Source organism: Garra rufa, chromosome 6 (genome assembly GCF_049309525.1).
Source record: "Garra rufa chromosome 6, GarRuf1.0, whole genome shotgun sequence".
Classification (NCBI taxonomy): domain Eukaryota; kingdom Metazoa; phylum Chordata; class Actinopteri; order Cypriniformes; family Cyprinidae; genus Garra; species Garra rufa.
In genome coordinates, this window is record NC_133366.1 from 23,945,232 (window position 1) to 23,964,205 (window position 18,974).

General features: G+C 38.4%; 1 protein-coding gene across 1 annotated transcript in view; it reads left to right on the top strand.

Moving 5' to 3' along the window:
- The window catches only part of pibf1 (progesterone immunomodulatory binding factor 1), a 56,940-nt gene that overhangs the window by 10,621 nt on the left and 27,345 nt on the right, over positions 1–18,974 (top strand). Inside the window, exons 10-13 of the mRNA XM_073842985.1 lie at positions 11,314–11,479; positions 13,361–13,511; positions 16,276–16,366; positions 16,512–16,614. Coding sequence (XP_073699086.1) covers positions 11,314–11,479; positions 13,361–13,511; positions 16,276–16,366; positions 16,512–16,614 — 511 coding nt within the window. The remainder of the gene's footprint in view (positions 1–11,313; positions 11,480–13,360; positions 13,512–16,275; positions 16,367–16,511; positions 16,615–18,974) is intronic.

Below are 18,974 nucleotides of genomic sequence, written 5' to 3' on the forward strand. Positions count from 1 at the left end.
AGACATGTGGCTAGTTAAGACATGATCAGAATTAAAGTTAGACAAGTAGAAGACAATAATCAGTGAGTCGCCACAGCTCAGTGAAGACTCACAGACAGGCTAATTTAGCAATTGTGTTCTGGTTTTCACAGCATTGGCAAATGTCAGGAGGAAGAAAACATGCTAAACTGGCTAGAAAAGAAAAAAGACGGGTATTTCCATTTTGGTACGCTCTACTGGTGCATGTCTGCAGCCAAAACAAAGACAGTTGAAGCACAGGCTTGAAACATTACATACTTTAAATGTAAACCTATAGTGTAGGCGTAGCATACACTACTGCTAAAAAGTTTGTAATATTTGTTAATGTTTTTGATAGAAAAATAAAGTCTGTAACATTGTTTTAACTGTTTTCTATTTGAATATATATTCAGTGTCTTCATATGATCCTTCAGAAATCATTATAATATGCCAGGGGTATTTATTCAATTAAATTTCCTTATTTTGTCTTCTGGGAAACATGTAAGTATCTTCTGCAGCTTCTGAAGGGAGGTACTAAATGAAAATAAATATGATATTTAGGCAAAATAAGAAAAATGCACACATTTTCATTCTGTTCAAAAGTTTTCACCCCCGACTCTTAATGCATCGTTTGTCCTTCTAGAGCATCAGTGAGCATTTGAAGCTTCTGTAATAGTTGCGTATGAGTCCCTCAGATGTCCTCAGTGTGAAAAGATGGATCTCAAAATCATACAGTCATTGTTGGAAAGAGTTCAAATACACAAAAATGCTGAAAAAGCAAAGAATTTGTAGAACCTAAAGGATGTTTCTGAAAAACAACGTGTAGTTTAACTGTTCAGGACAAGCTCATGAACAGCTATCACTAAAAAAAAAAACACACACAGCTGTGGATCATTCAGATAACAACACAGTATTAAGAATCAAGTGTATATTAAGTTTCGAATAGGGTCATTTTTATAAATTCAACTATTATTTTATCTCGTGGACTATTTGTAAACGTCTTTTTTATGAAATGTCTTATTTAAGTCAGTACTAAATAAAAATAACATGCATTTTGTATGATCCCTTTTATTTTGGTAAAATCATTAACATTCTGATTAAGATTCTGCGAGGTGCATGTAAACTTTTGACTTGTGAGGGAGGGAAAAAATGGTCTTGTCACAAACCTGAATTATTTGAATGGTTAAAGACATATTTGTATGACAGGAAAAAATATTTGTATTTGCTTCATTTTCATTTTCTGCAGTATTTTAGTGAAAGTATCTTCTACTTTGCTGCTTACTGTGTTTCTGCTACTGTTGTTAAAATAACCCTGTCATCTGCTGTTGTTAATGTGGTGCTTTATGTCTTTAGTGGGAGAGAGTATCAATGCCCACAGAGTGGAAAAGGCTTGAATGAAGTGTGTTTGTCTCTAGATAAAAATATTAGGGGATATAGCATTGATAGATCATACTATAAATGACCCTGAGTGCTTATGGGGTTTACAGCTCTATAAACACCTACTCGCTTTAAACTGTAGAAATGGTAAAACAGTGCTACTGCTGTCATTATAATGTGTCACGGACCGGTTAAAACTAAGCTGTGGTGCAAAACCCGACCGCAGTCTGCTATTTCAGGGAACCCTGTTATATGCTGATTGGTTGCTCAAGAAACATTTCTGCTTATTACCAGTGTTGAATACAGTTATTATGCCTAATCTTATTATTGAAACCATGTTACATACAGTATAGATTTTTTTTTCCAGGATTCGTTAAATAGAAAGTTCAGAAGAACAGCATTTATTTGAAATAGAAATTTCTAACAAACAAGCAGACAAAAATCTTGCTGACCCCAAACATTTGAACTGTAGTGTAAACCTACACTGAATTAAATTAGAATAATAATTTATTACAAAATAATTGCTTATTTGTAAAAACAAGCATAGAGGAATGACGCAACATATAACATTTAATATTTATTTTTTTAGAATTTAATATTTATTTCTAAAAACAGGTTAACACAGGTTAAAACAGGAAACAGTTTCGCCCAATCTCATGTTAATCTTGAGTACCTATAGAGTACTATTGCATCCTTCATATCTCCAAAAAGTCTTTAGTTCCCTTCCGGAGGGAACTCTACGCTGCGTCCTGGTGGACACTATGGGAACTGCCTTCAGCATGACCGGTTCTGAAACAAATGTATAGAACAACGACAGTGAACTTGACACTGGCCGGCGCCAGCCTATGACATCATCATCAGGCGCCTGCTAGTATAAAAGCAGGTGCCTGAGAGCACATTACCATCTTTTTGTCTTCAGAGTCCTCTGTTCTAAACGAGTGAGTACAGCGATGCCTAGAGAATGAAAACTGTTTAGGAAGTGTGCGGATCCGTGTCAGAGGAATCTGACACTTGATGACGCACACGACCTTTTGTTTGGTGTGTTTAGGTGTAAGAGCACGCGCGCTCGGCTCTAGAAAAGCGGAGCGCGTTCATTGTGAGAGTTTCACTTTGAAGAAACTCCGTTCTCGTCTGGCCCTTTTCTTGAGGGAATCGGGCCATCCATCTGCCCCACGCTGCTCCGGTCCCGCCACAGCTGAGGCTGCTCGGCGGCTGAGATTGCGGGGCTCACGGGTGGAGCTGGCTGACGAGTTTGAGAGAGCGTTTAATCGCTCGCGCACGTCAGCCGGAGACGAGAATGCGCTGCTAGCGGATGATGTGTTGTCTCTCACATCCTCCGGTTCTGCAGCGAGTGCTCTTTTGGCTTCAAGCCAGGGCGAGCAGGAGGTTGAAATGGAACAAATATGAGCTCGTTTGAGCCCATGCAGCCTCTCTGCCCCGCATATGAAGAGTTGATGTCTGTTATGGACCGCGCGGCTGCCCGCTTGTATCTGCAGTGGAAGCCCGCGAGGGAAGAGGCCGCTCTCGGCAGACTAGACGAGCGGCTTCTTCCGGGCCATGACAAAGCCAACTCCTGTGAGCCTCCCATTCCTTCCTGATCTGCTTAAGAGATCGAGAGGGAATGGGACAGGCCATATTCAGCCCGCATTCACAGGCATCGGCATGTGAATCATGCTGATGTCGAGGGAATGCACGGGAATGCACGGATATGTGACGATGTCTCTCGCTGACGGTTGCGAACTATCTCTCAGAGCGAGGGACATCGACCCTGAAGGCTCCAAAGGCACATATGCGGCAGTGGCCGGTGCTCCTCTGCACACGATGGCAGTGTTGCAGAGGCGCACCAGGCTGATCTGCTGAAAGATCTGGACCGAGCCCCGGGGGTTTGCATCCCTTGCCGGTCCACGCCTCCACCTAAACACCGGGGGGAAACCAGGCCCGTCCTGGCCCAAGGGCCAGAGACGAGGCCAGGTCGCCAGTTTGGGGCTACCTGCCCCTTCCTTTTCCCCTTGACTCCGGGGCTGGGCCAACGATGAGACCTAGGCTCCATCTGTTGGCCCGGTATGTGAACAGTAAAGACACTTTAATAAAATATTCAAGCGTGTATGTGTATGTTTTCTTTTGTCTACCAGCTCCGCTTGGGTGTTTACTATTGCAGTTTCGAGCTCCTCTCGAGTTCTACTGCCACCAAGTGCCGAGTGTAGCCAGGTCTCCCCTCGTTTTATAAAAGAAAACAGTGTGTAGAGACCTCCACTCGTAGAAACCCCCTCGTGGGTTAAGCGTTGTCAGGTTTTGAAACCTCCGCTAGAGTGAGCTTGGTATAGACATGATCCAACATACATATACATACGAGAATAACCCTCTTGAGCGTTGTCAAGCTGCTTCAGGCGGAGTATCGCTCTGCCGAAGCCTCCGCTCACTCAAACCCTGCTAAGAGTAATACTCTTTTTGCATGAGTGTGGTCAGGTACCTTCCCTGTGTATTTTCATATACACATATGTGAGACCTCCACTCCTGGGAGTTTGTGTGCTAGGGTGAATAGAGCGTTGTCAAGGCTCCCTCTCTGAGAGAGAGGTGTTTTACTGGAGCCTCCGCTCTCTTTAAAAAGCCCCGCTTTGAAGTAGAATTGAGTGTAGCAGGCCTAGGAGGCCTCCTCTCTGCGAAGTCCTCTGTGAAGAGAGACATATAAAGATAATACTTCTTAGCGCTGAATGTGGCAGGTCATTTTTAGACCTCCATTCATGAGAGCTTTTTACTGGGTCGAGTGTTGCTAGGCTCCCTCTACGTGAGGTGTTTCTGTTAAGCCTCCACTTCCCAGAAATACAGGCCGGGAGAACACAAGGTTAAGGCAGCTTGTGAACTCTTTCCGTGGACCTGTCACTACAAGCGTTGAGTGTAAAACAAAGTAGACCTCCCTTCTATGAGAGGGCGTGTATTCCAAGGCCTCCACTCGATAGAGCTTCCTCAGTTGAGCGTCGTCAGGCTTGTTATGTTCGAGAGCTTAAAGCCTCCCTCACTGAAAGCTCCGCTTCCGGGTTCTGCTATCACCCGGGTTAATACAAGCTAAGTGATAGCACAGTGTAATAGGTCTCCCTCTGTCACAGCCAACAGTACTGAGACCTTCACTCTCACAGTTATAGCAGCTGGCAGGCCCATGAGTGCCTCGCTGACTATTTTTTGGGGGAGTGCAGTCTTCCACTCACCAAAAACTAGTGTTGTAGGCTTCTCTCCTTGGAGATGTAGTCTCGGAGCCTCCACTACACAGAGCTAGATGATAAATGAGAATTTTTCATTATTGGCTCTGACTGTGAGTATCTGCCTTTCTTGAGTGTCGAGTGTAGTCAGGCCTCCCCTCGCCTAGAGTGTTTTACCTGAGGCCTCCACTCTGAAGAGTTTCCTAGGGAGAGCGTCGTAGGCCTCCTCTCGCTTAGAGAGTCTTTCTGCTGAAGCCTCCCCTCTCCAGAAGCTCCGCTTTCAGGCTCCGCTATCGCCTAGAGACTGCAAATCTGGTGATCCTCGCTATGCTCAGGACACCTACTCAAAACCACATTTGTGGTGTTTGCTCACGCGAAGTCTTTGGGCATTCTCTAAAATCCACGTGAGTGGTAAGTGCACTGTTCAGGCACTTCACTAAAATCCATACTCATGGTAAGGTCCCTCCTGTAAAGGCAGGTTCCTTTCTCCCATGGACCACGCAGGGTTCCTCCGTGTCCATTCTCTGAGCTGGTTTTTCTCAAAAACCTTTTAGTTTTCCAGCTCCAATTCAGATAGCGCTGCTAGCAGGATCGAGTGTCGGGCCTCCTCAGGCCTCACTCTCCAGAAGAGCTCCAAAATGAAGGTATTTCTGTCGCACAGGCTAGTCAGCCTCGCGGATGACCTTCAAGGCTAGAGTGTAGCTAGGTCATGAGACCTCCACTCTCAGAGTTCTTCCTTGCTAAGCACGGAGGTGTGTAAGGCTCCCTCTTTAGAAAGCCTCCACTCTCCAGACTCCACTCAGGCAGTAATGTCGTTTAGGCTGTTCAGCTTCGATGAACGCCTGCAGTGTTGAAGTGTAGTAGGTCTTGGGACCTCCACTCTTAGAGTCCTTCTGCTGCTCGCAGAACATTGCCAGCCTCACACAGAGTGTTGCCAGGCTTCCTTTCGGCGAAGCCTCCACTCCTCGGGAAATCTCCACTTAGACAGGCCTGCTGCACAGGCTATTCAGCCTCACAGGCCATCGTCAGTGTCAAGTGTAGTTAGGTCATGAGACCTCCACTCTGTAGATTCCCTCTGAGCAGAAGCTCCACTCGGGTAGTTCGGGTTGCATAGGCTACGCAGCCTCACTGAATACCCCCAGTGTCGAGTATAGGCTTTTTCCTCTGGGCGTGAGTGTAGCCAGGTCTCCCCTCACTGAAGAGTTAGTGAGACCTCCACTCCTAAGAGCTGGTGGACTGAACGTTGTCAGGTTTCCTCTCTTTTTAGAGAGTCTTCTGTGAAGCCTCCGTTCTCCAGAGGCTCCGCCTCCAGTACTTCCAGGCGTGAGTGTAGCCAGGTCTCCCCTCACGGCAGGGTTATTTGAGACCTCCACTCCTAAGAGCTAGTGGATGGAATGTTGTCAGGTTTCCTCTCTTTTCAGAGAGTCTTTTATGAAGCCTCCATTCTCCAGAAGCTCCGCTTTCAGTACTTTCAAGCGTGAGTGTAGCCAGGTCTCCCCTCACTGGAGGGTTATTTTGAGACCTCCACTCCTAAGAGCTAGTGGATTGAATGTTGTCAGGCTTCCTCTCTTTTAGAGAGTCTTTTATGAAGCCTCCATTCTCCAGAAGCTCCGCTTCCCCATCTATACCTGTAGCACTGAATGTTGTCAGGTCCCTAGAGCAGGCGTTCGCCCTGCCGAGACCTCCATTCCCTAAAAACTCCGCCCCTTATGGTCAGGGCGTTTATGAGCTCCTTCACTTAGAGAGCTAAGTGTAGTAGGCTTCCTCTAGGCCTCCACGCTTGAGAGTTGCGTGCACAGGTAGCCGGGCTAGCCGTGGCAGGTCACTGGGCCCCAGCGACTCTCGCTGATGCAGGGGTGATTTCCTTCTTGACTCCTCATTCAGTCAATTTGATCACCTATCCCTCGGCATGGCGGCGTTGGTATAAGCGTTCCCATAGTGTCCACCAGGACGCAGCGTAGAGTTCCCTCCGGAAGGGAACGTCTCGGTTACGTAGGTAACCCTAGTTCCCTGAGGACAGGGAACGAGACGCTGCGTCTCGTGGCCATGCCTCGGGCCCTGCACATACCTCCGTCAGACAAAAAGATGGTAATGTGCTCTCAGGCACCTGCTTTTATACTAGCAGGCGCCTGATGATGATGTCATAGGCTGGCGCCGGCCAGTGTCAAGTTCACTGTCGTTGTTCTATACATTTGTTTCAGAACCGGTCATGCTGAAGGCAGTTCCCATAGTGTCCACCAGGACGCAGCGTCTCGTTCCCTGTCCTCAGGGAACTAGGGTTACCTACGTAACCTGAGACGTTTTATCAGATTTCTAAACGAAAGATACAGATTCATGATTCTCTCCAAAAACAGACAAGCTCCTAGAAGCGTGCCGTGACCGGAGTTAACAAAACAGAAATTTGATGTTATTAACTTTTAGTATCAAATGATGTGCAAGTCCAGTCAGTTTATAAAACATCAGTCACCAAAATGACGGGAACAATCAAACACACTTGCAAAACTCCGTTGCTGCCCCTTAAAAACAAACTGCATCCACTTTTCACGTAACGCTGGATTCTTTGGGAAGTGGCATAGCCTTAAAGGGATAGTTCACTCAAAAATGAAACTTCTGCCATTAATTATTCACTCTCATGTCATTCCAAACCTGTCAGACCTTCGTTCATCTTCAGAACGCAAATTAAGATATTTTTGATGCAATCCAAGAGCTTTCTGACTCTGCAAAGACAGCAATGCAACTACCACGTTCAAGGCCCAGAAAGGTAGTAAGGGCATCTTTACAATAGTCCATGTGACGTCAGTGGTTCAACCATAATGTTATGAAGCTACGAGAATACTTTTGTGCTCAAAGAAAAGCAAAGTATTGTTATTCCACTATTTCGTCTTGTGTCAGTCTCCGCTGCAGGAGCCAGTGTTCCAACGTAGAACCTAGATGCGCCGTGCCTTGTTTATAAGCAGAAGACAACGCACGTCGTTCATAACTTCATAAACATGTCTTAAGATTTTAATAGAGAGAATGAATTTTTGTGCCCAGCCTTACTTATTTGAACAGAATATAGAGTCGATGAACTAAGAGATACGGAGGTTCTACGTCATAACTAGGGTTGGGTATCGTTTGAATTTTATCGATTACGATTCCGGTTCCGGTTCTGCTTATCGATTCCTAATTCCGATTCCAATAAGAACTGAAAATCCATTAAAAAATGTTAAGTCAAACATTAAGATTTCAAACATATTTATTATGTCTTTTGCCTGTATGGTTTTACCAATAAATACCACAAAAAAACCCAACTAGACTAATATAAATTTTAAACATTAAATTGTTAAAGACAAGTAATAAAATAGGAACAAACTAATCAATTAGCAATCGCATAAATAAATAAAACTGAACAAATGTCAGGTACAGAAATTAAAATCAAAAGTTTAAAAACACTGCAGTTTGTTTTCATAAATAAAATATTGATTAATCCTCATTAAATTTATAAAAGATATTCAGTCAGTTAATGATTTTCTTTTGTTCTCTGATTAACATTAATGACAGACGGCACGTTTATTAGACGGCTGTCTCTTTAACACCGAACACAGATCTAAAATACTGTTACACGTGTGTTCTCTTTCTCATCTGTTTACGTTCACTTAAGACAAACGTATTTCGTGCATAAGGGTCAATAAATGTGAAAGAGAAGTCAGTCACGGGCTGGAACAACCTTTTCTCCTGTGGAAATGCACGGAACTGTTCGAGAACGTCAGGAACCCACATCATCCGTGCTCGCTACACGCAAACAGTGAGCAAGTTATTTTCCTTCCTACACCTAAATAGTTTAAAAATCACATTAAAATGCAAACGCGGGAATCGTTAAGCGGAATCGAAATGCACGTGTCTTATCGAATACCCGGTTATTGGAAATTTGGAACCGGTTCTGAAATGAAACTGGTTCTCGATACCCAACCCTAGTCATAACGCCAGCTCCTCATAACGCTGGGACTCTTCGTTGAATAAAGTCATTATTTTAGTTTTCTTTGGGCACAAAATCTCGCAGCTTCATAACATTTACGGTTGAACCACTGATGTCACATGGACTATTTCAACGATGACCTTACTACCTTTCTGGGCCATGAATGTGTCAGTTGCTGTATCTGCAGAGTCAGAACGCTCTTGAATTTGTGTTCTGAAGATCACAGAAAGTCTTACAGTTTCGAACAGCATGAAGATGAGTATTTGTGATTTGGAAACATGTTTTATTAATTTTCTACCACTTTCTCTTTCTTTTTTGCTGCTATCTCTCTTTCCTCTTTCGATGTTATCTGTATTTTCTGTTTTGTTGTGTCTACACTTTAAGATGCATCTTAAAGATGCAAGATTTTAGCAGTGCAGGTTATTGCCCCTCCTCTTTCTCCGGAGTGGTCAGCCCTTATTTGCCCATGTAAGAGGCTTACGGTGTCACTGCGCTCCAGCCACATGCCTTGCATACCAACAGATACTCTACACACAGTTGTTGGGCATACCCCACGTTTTTCAGCCCCGGGGAACGGATTGCTCGCATTCACAGAGAAGCTCGATCGAGGGCAAAAACGACAGATGCTCCTTTACCCTGCTCTTGAGAGGTCGAGTCTACGGCCCCGTGAACATGTTGTCCAGCGACTCTATTTTGGGCCTACAAATTTAAGAGGGGGGAGGGTGAATAAAAATGAGTGTTGCATTGCATTGCGTCATGCCGAGAAACAGAATGAAGGAGAATACAATATTTGCAGTTGTCTCAAACGTACTAGCAGGTGTGATTGCAAAATGGCATACCTATATATTAAAATAAACGGCACAAACTTAAATATATGTATCAGACATCCACTCCTTACAACATACTGTTCCAACAGTTTCCACACCCTTTCTTTTTTTTTTTCCAGAATTTGTATAAATAAACAAGTCTAATATACTTTAAGCCAATAAATAGCTTAACAATATCCAGCCTTACTCCGTAATGTATGATGGGAGTTGTCCAATTACGTACAATTTGTCACAATTATAGGTATAGGTGTTGGTCACCATGATGATGACATGTCCTTTGTATTCTTCACAAAACTGCCTTCATTTGACTGGATGCTAGTGACAACGCACAAACAAAAGAAAAATCTTGACCTGCCAGTTTGGCCCCTCCATAGGTGTGGTTACGGTTTCAACCAAAACCCCTGAAGCTCTCCGACTTTCAATAAAAATGATTTAATCCTTTAGAGTCTTGGCTATAAATGAAGGAGGACACAAACAGATACTCAATCTGTTTGGGCATGTTGAGATTTGGGGTTTCAAGATAAAACGGTGACTTTCTGCCCTAGGAAATACACTTAGCATGTAAGAGGCGGCCGCGTCTAAGCTTGGCATCAGTTTAATTTAACAATCGCTTCGCTTAGCCTAAGGTGAGCCACAGTGGAGGTTATAAATATTTCATGTTTTTGCCCCCCGTTTTGTTCTAATCACAAAATGCATTTATGGAAGAATCTTGAAAAAAGAAATAATATAAATATATAAAGCAGCAAAACTCCTTTCTACATTGATAAGACTAATAATAACATTCATAAATGCTGTTCTTTTGAGCTTTATATTCTTCAAAGGAAAAAGCAGCATAACTGTAAACTTACAGTGCCTTGCAAAAGTATTCATACCTCTTCATTTTTGTCACATTTTGTTTTGTTGCAGCATTGTTAAACTGCTTTAAATTAGTTTCCCCCCACATCAATTTACACTCCATACACCATAATAAGGACAAAGCAAAAAACAGATTTGCAAATTTTACAAATTTATTAAAAATAAAACACTGAAATAAGTACATTGCATAAGTATTCATACCCTTAACGCAGTACATAGTTGAAGCACCTTTACAGTCTTTTTGGGTATGATGTGACAAGCTTTGCACATCTGCATTTGGCAATTATCTGCCATTCTTTGCCTCACCTTTTCACCTCTCAAGCTCTGTCAGCTTGGATGGGGGCTGGCAGACATTTTCTAGAGTCCTAGTTGTTCCAATCGTCTTCCATTATGGATAATGCTTCTGTGAACCTTCAATGCAGCAGATTTTTTACTGAATTCTTCCCTAGATCATTGCCTTAACGCAAGTCTGTCACTGAGCTCTACAGGCAGTTATCTTGACCTCAGGACTTGGTTTTTGCTCTGATATGCATTTTCAGCTGTTAGACCTTTTCTGAGAGATGTGTGTGCCTTTCTAATTCATACTCATTCAAATGAATTTGCCACAGTTTAACTCCACTCGAAGTGTAGTAACATCTAGAAGCAATATGAATGCTCCTGAGCTAAATTTCAAGTGTCCCAGAAAAGCGTATGAATACTTATGCAACAGGATCTTTTCAGTTTTTTATTTTTAATACATTTGCACAAATGTTAACTTTTTTTTTTTTTGCTTTGCCATTATGGAGTAGGGAGTGTAGATTGATGTGGGAAAAAAAGTAATTTAAAGTAGTTTAACAAAAGGCAGCAACATAACAAAATGTGAAAAAAATGAAGGGGTATGAATAATTTCGCAAGGCACTGTAACTACAACTTTGATAATAATAAGAAATGTTTCTTGAGGAGCAAATCAGCATATTAGAATGATGCCTGAAGGAGCAAGTGACACATTTTTTTTTAGAAAACATTGCATGGGATGATTTTGCAGAATCATCGTTCTTTCAGTTTTCACCGATGGACCGTGTGCAGAATGAGGGAATGCAGATGCGCTTGTATTTGTGTTTCTGTCCAGGTTCAGGCAGTTGCAGCTGAGTTCAGACAGCAGGATGGCAGAACTGCTTAACCAGGTGAAGCTGAAAAAGTTTGAGTTGGAGCGTTCCCAGATGGTTCAGGAGGAGACAGCCAGGAACCTCAGCCTTTGTCAAATTGAGTGTGAGAAACACCAGAAAAAACTGGAGGCAAGGCACTGTAAAAATCAAATCTGCATGGCAAAGATGCCGTGCACTTGAAACCTGAACAAAGTGATTTCCTTTAGCCTTATCGCACGTCGAAACATGTTAATTGCTTAGGAGTTCAAACTGTTAATTCCCCTAAGGATTACTTCACCATTCTGTCATCATTTACAATAACTGCATGCCATTTGCAACCTGCATGACTTTGGTTTTTTCCAAAGAAGAGAAATATTGAATTTACTGGCCGCTCTTTATTATATAATAAAGAAAATGGAATCCCAACTGACAAGCTCCAAAACAGCATGAAAGCACTTTTTTAAAGTCATATGAGCCATACAGATTGTCCAAAGTCTTCTGAAGCTATAAAGTTAAGGATGCACAATATGTCATATTTAAGCTTCAAATAAAAAAAAAAAAAAAACGGTAACACTTTATAATAAGGTGTCATTTGTTGACATTATTTAACAATGTATTAAATAACATGAATAAACGATGAGCAATACACTTATTACAGTATTTATTAATCTTTGTTAACGTGAATAAAAATACTTATTGTTAGTTCACAGTGCATTACCTAATGTTAAAAAAAACTGTGTGATTTTAACGATGCATTAGTAAATATTCCAATTAAAATTGACTAAGATTAATAAATGCTGCTTGTTCATTCTTAGTTCATGTTAACTAAAGTAGTTAACTAATGTTAACTAATAAACCTTATTGTAATTACCTAATAAATAATTGATATTAGTCAAAATTGGTTATGTAATAGTCCAAATCGTTTATAAATTTGTAATTTATTATAAATTTAGAATATAACATGTTAATTTTTAGATACTTTTTTTAGTGTTCATTTTTTCTTTTTAGTCTTTTATTTTAGTGTTTAAATTTTTTTTAGACAAACTAGAGTACTATTATAATATTATAAAAATCTACAAAAGTCTTACGTGACATTTTTGATACATTATTATTATTAGCTTTTCACGTTGTACAGAATTTTAATACTGTTGCATGCATAGATATTAAGTTAAGTTCTTTTACATTCCATTAAGTTGCGTTAAGTTATTAATTAAGTTACACAGACTACATTTAAAGGAGAAGTTCACTTCCAGAACAACAATTTACATATAATTTACTCACCCCCTTGTCATCCAAGATGTTCATGTCTTTCTTTCTTCAGTCATTAAGAAAATATGTTTTTAAGGAATTTTTTCAGGATTTCTCTCCATATAATAGACTTCATTATATGGAGAAAACTCCTTTCTATATGGAAATTTTTTAGAAAATGACCAATTGTTTCACTAGGTAAGACCCTTCATTCTTGGCTGGGATTGTTTAGAGCCCTTTGAAGCTGCATTTAAACTGCATTTTGGAAGTTCAAACTCGTGGGCACCATAGAAGTCCATTATATGGAGAGAAATAAAAAAAAAAATTCTTTATGACTGAAGAAATAAAGACATGAACATCTTGGATGACATGGGGGTGAGTAAATTACACACTTTCACATTGTGGATCCCATATGACAGGCCAAAATTATTAAAAATTCCTCATTCTGTGTTTCTCTGAGAAAAGCAAGTCTTTAGAATGACTGGAGAATAACTGATGATAGAATTGTCATTTTTGGGTGATCAGTTTGTGAATCATTAACGTATGATTTAATTCCTCCAATAGATTTGAATACCGGTATATCATTCTTGTAAGGAGCGCCACACTGAATCTCAAATCATTTAGGCACCAGACAAGGGTTGAACCCTATGCCAAGCTCATAAAAAAGGATTGTACATATTTGTCAGCATCATAAAACTTATTTGAACATGATGTTATGACACCACCCATGTTACTCAATTTCTGTTGTTATATCTTTGTCCCTCTCTTGATCTGCTAATGCAGGTTCTAACAAAAGAGTTTTACGGGCTGCAGACATCATCAGAGAAACGTATCACTGAATTACAAGCCCAGAATTCTGAGCTGCAAGCACAACTGGAGACATACGAACGATTGGAAAAGGAGCTGGATGACGTTACCATGCAGGCTGCCGAGAGTAAGACCAGAGACTGATTCAGTCATTGTAATTAAAGACCAAAGATAAGATAAGACCAGTACATTAGCATGGTTGCACACTACAATTTAAGATCCTGTGAGGCCAAATCTTCCTTAAATTCTTACCCGAGGCTCTGTAGATTTCAGTATGTCAGCTGTGGTGAGTCTGTTTTATGACTACTCAGTTCTGCAGCAAAAAGCACATGCAAGCAATGCAAAAATAGTTTACTACTATAATCAGTCCCATCATCAGGTCAAAATTTAAAGCATGTTAAATGCGCTGCATGTCTGTTTTTCCACAGTTCTGCATGTTCAAAATGCCGTACTCAATCAAACCTGAAGACTGTTTGACAAAACTGCCTGAGGGCTTGTCCTCAAACAACCTTCTACTAAACGTCAATGAATATGCTGACACTGAGCTGAGGTGATGCAAAAGGCTGGCCTAGCCAGGTTTTCAAATCCCTCAGGTTAACAACCGGTTTTTAACCTCATCAAGTTAATAACAGGTTTTTAATGTCATCAAATTACATTAAAAAAAATGCCTAATGCAAGGAATGTAGGTTGATACTGGATTCAGTTTCTTGAAAAGTGCATTTAAGGTTTTTTTTTAATGTTTATACATACAGTGACTTGAATACACATTATGATCCTGTTTTAATTTCTGAAATACGTTTAATTTTGATATTTGGATCATAACGTACACTACCAGTCAAAAGTTTTTGAACAGTAAGATGTTTAATGTTTTTTCTGCTCACCAAGCCTGCATTTATTTGATCCAAAGTACAGTAAAATAGTAAAATGTTGAATTACTTTTACTATTTAAAACAACTGCTTTCTATTTTAAATGTAATTTATTAATGTGGTCAAAGATGCATTTCCAGCATCATTACTCCAGTCTTCAGTGTTACATAATATGATGATCTGCTGTTCAAGAAACATTTATTATTATCAATATTTAAAACAGTTGAGTAATTTTTTTTAGGATCCTTTGATGAATAGAAAGATCCAAAAATTAGCATTTATCTGAAATAAAAATTTGATACACTATGCCATTCAAAAGCTTGGAAATTAATACTTTTATTTAGCAAGGATGCTTTAAATTGATCAAAAATGACGATAAAGACTTTTATAATGTTGCAAAAGATTTCTATTTCAGTTAAATGCTGTTCTTCTGAATATTCTATTCATCAATAAACCTGAAAAAGTTCTACTCGGCTGTTTTCAACATAATGATAATAATAAAAAAAAATTTTTTTGAGCAGCAAATCTGAATATTAGAACGATTTCTGTAGGATCATGTGACTGGAGTAATGGTGCTAACTTTGAACTTTAAAATCACATTTTAAAATATATTCAAATAGAAAACACTTATTTTAAATAGTAAAACTATTTCAAAATGTTACTTTTTTGCTGTACTTTGAATCAAATAAATGCAGGCTTGGTGAGTAGAAGAGACTTCTTTAAAAAAACATTAAAAGCTTTTGACTGGTAGTGTATATAAGGGTTTGAAAATCATTAAAGATTATTATTGATCCTTCTTATATAACATATATTATTATATATTCATTAGTCAACATTTGAAGTGGATCAAAATTTTTCATCAAAGTTGTCCTAAAACCAAAACAATACCCGTTTGTGTCTTAGGACAACTTTGATAAACTTTTTTGATCCACTTCAAATGTTGTTTTTATTCTGTTTATATCAATTTTCGCAAGTAGTGAAGAAGTTTGATAATATGTGACCCTGGACCACAAAACCAGTTTTTCACAGATGTATACATCATATGAAAGCTCAATAAATAAGCTTTATATTGATGTATAGTTTGTTATGATAGGACAATATTTGGCCGAGATACAACTGTTTGAATATCTGGAATCTGAGGGTGCAAAAAATCTAAATACTGAGAAAATCACCTTTAAAGTTGTCCAAATTAGGTTCTTAACTATGCATATTACTAATTAAAAATTACATTTTGATATATTTACAGTAGGAATTTTACAAAAAATCTTCATGGAACATGATCTTTACTTAATTTCCTAATGATTTTTGGCATTAAAGAAAAATCAATAATTTTGACCCATACAATGTATTTTTGGCTATTGCTACAAATATACCCCAGCGACTTAAGACTGGTTTTGTGGTCCAGGGTCACATATTATCAGATTATTTGACCTTTTTATGACATCGAGAATTTGTTTCAGTTGTTTAACTTGTATTTGTAAGCTGCATGATATTTGTAAAAAATATATAGCAGAAATGTATTTTTATTTTATTTTATATATTTACTTTTTTTCATTTATGGAAAATACAGATTAAGATAATGTACACGTGGTGCTCAATATAAAATTATGTTTTACCTGGTGGTTACAGTACGTGATATTTTAGTGTAATTAAATGTAAAACGTATTGAAAAAGGTATAAACGTTTTTTAAAACCATATGAAACCAACATGACTTTCTAGGAACTTGACACACGTTTTGTCCTTTTCTTTATTTTGGACATTCTTTTTTAGTATCGACCTTTATGTTCTTGTCCAGTTGGTTGTAAAACTTGCTCTTGAGTTTCTAGGCCTCATTCTCACTTTTATCTGTTTAAACACCACTTAACCATTTTTCACTCAAACGTAAACTTTCCTACACAGTATGTATTGTAAGAGGATAGAAACTGTTTATAGTCCTATTAGTGTTCTCCCCTCTGGCCATGATGCTGCCTGGGTGGTCTAGACATGCTTGCTCTTAAACATACTTTTTCTCCTTTTTTTGTAGTGGAAAATGAAGATGAGGCAGAGAGGGTGCTGTTTTCATATGGTTATGGTGCAAACATTCCAACAACTGCCAAGAGAAGACTGAAGCAAAGGTGAAGTCTGTGGAGGTCACTTTGTTTTTAAAAACCAGAAGCTCATCTTTGTGTTTACTGACTGTTTTCATGTCTGCGTGACTCTAATCATAGGTTTCTGAATGTGTGTGTGTGTGTGTGTGTGTGTGTGTGTGTGTGTGTGTAGTGTTCACTTGGCACGCAGGGTTCTGCAGCTGGAGAAACAGAACACACTGCTTAGGAGAGACCTGGAAAGACGGACGGCGCACAGCAGTCAGATCTCTGAAGAGGTGCTGCATTTTACTCTTTTGACAAGAATGCAGAAACAAATACTTCTTTCTTTCTTTCTTTCTTTCTTTCTTTCTTTCTTTCTTTCTTTCTTTCCTTCTTTAATTTGCATGGCCTCTAAAAGCAAGTGCTACAAAAGCAAGAGCAAACCTAATCCAGAAGCACCAGTCAGTCACATATATTTTACATTTAATTTATCCATACATGCATTCCCCATGCTCATGTTGTTCCAAACCCATAGTTATTATTATTATTTTTTTTTGATGAACACAAAAAGTGAATTTATATGACATTGTATGAGAACTATAGCTTTCTATGGAAGCCCGTTTTCGCCACTGAATAAAAAAAAGGTAATTGCAAGTTTTCTCACAGTTCTGACTCTACAGTACTTTTTTTTCAGAATTATGAGATATAAACTTGCAATTGTGAGAAAACTAAGTATAACTAAATCAGAATTGAGAGTTTACATCACAGCATTTTGACTTTATAATTTTCAATTGTGAGTTTGTTTTTCGCAATTCTGACTTTACAATTTAAAATTGTTCATATCATGCAATTCTGAGAAAAAAAGTCCAAATTGTGAGTTTATATCCCCTTACCAAAAAGAAGTATACTTCAAGTTTATTTTATTAAGTATACTTAAGTAAAGTTCAAGTATATTTAAGTATACCTTATGTAGTAAGTATACAAATAGCAGTGTACTAGTAGTATACTTTCAAGTGTACCATTTCAATACTACTTGGGACTAAATTGGCCCACATTCTAGTATATAAAAGTATACTTTTAAGTGTAATTTAAGTGTAATGGTAGTAAACTTTGACTACATAACTAGTTTACATCTATGTTTTCAGTTTATGTCTCTATTCAGATATTAATTTGTATATATTTTGTTGTATGTATATCTGAACATACAAAACATCAAAAGAAAGAACAGGGTATCTCCTTGTGAACAAAAACATTTTATTCTAGCTTCATGCATTCTTTTTTTATGTAAACACTTGAATGTGGGTAAGTTTCATAAATAAATAAACAACATTTTGAACAAAAAGACTATTAATGATAGTCAAAACGTAGATAGAGTTGATCAACACCACAAAACTTCACAGTCATTATTATCTCTTCATGGGTTGACATTTTATGCCATAATGTTACACAGTTTTACATATCTGTGATTTTGATGCTGTTTTATGTCTGACGATTGTGTTAGATTACATGTGGAAGAACCTGTTTTGGTTTCTTCTTCACTTGTGTTTTGGAAATTCTGCACAGAAGATGTACAATAGTGCCCCTAGCATATTACAATGAAAACACAACTTTTTCAGTCAAGTATACTTAAATGTCATTTTAAGTATATTTCTGAGAAGTATATAAAGCACATTTCTGTGAAGTACATAAAAAAGTACTTGAAAGTATACTTTCATATTTTACTTTAAGAGAACTTAAAGTTATTTTCGTAAGGGATCACACAATTCTGAGGCAAAAGGTTAGAATTATTTGTGAGAGTTTATTTCTCACAGTTCTGACTTTATAACTTGTTTATATCATGCAATTCTGAGAAAAAAGTCTGAATTGTGAGTTTATTTCTTGCAATTCTGACTTTATATCTCGCAATTGCGTGTTTATATCATGCAATTCTGAGAAAAAATCGAATTGTGAGTTTGCATCATGCAATTCTGATAAAAAGTCTGAATTATGAGTTTATTTCTCGCAGTTCTGACTTTGTAACTTACAATTGTATATATCACGCAATACTGATAATAAAAAGTCTGAATTGTGAGTTTACTTCTCGCAATTCTAAGAAAAAAAGTCCAGATTGTAAGTTTTTTGTCATGCAGTTCTAAGAAAAAAGTTAGACTTGTGTTTATGTCTCGCAATTCTGACTTTATAACTTGCAACTGCAAATTTATATTATGCAATTTTAAGAAAAAAAACTGAACTGTGAGTTTATTTCTCACAATTCTGACTTTATATTTTACAATTGTTAATATCACGCAATTCTAAGAAAAAAAGTCTGAATTGTGAGTTTACTTCTCGCAATTCTAAGAAAAAAAGTCCAGATTGTAAGTTTTTGTCATGCAATTCTAAGAAAAAAGTTAGACTTGTGTTTATGTCTCGCAATTCTGACTTTATAACTTGCAACTGCAAGTTTATATTATGCAATTTTAAGAAAAGAAAACTGAATTGTGAGTTTATTTCTCACAATTCTGACTTTATATTTTACAATTGTTAATATCACGCAATTCTAAGAAAAAAAGTCTGAATTGTGAGTTTACTTCTCGCAATTCTAAGAAAAAAGTCCAGATTGTAAGTTTTTGTCATGCAATTCTAAGAAAAAAGTCAGACTTTTTCGCAATTCTGACTT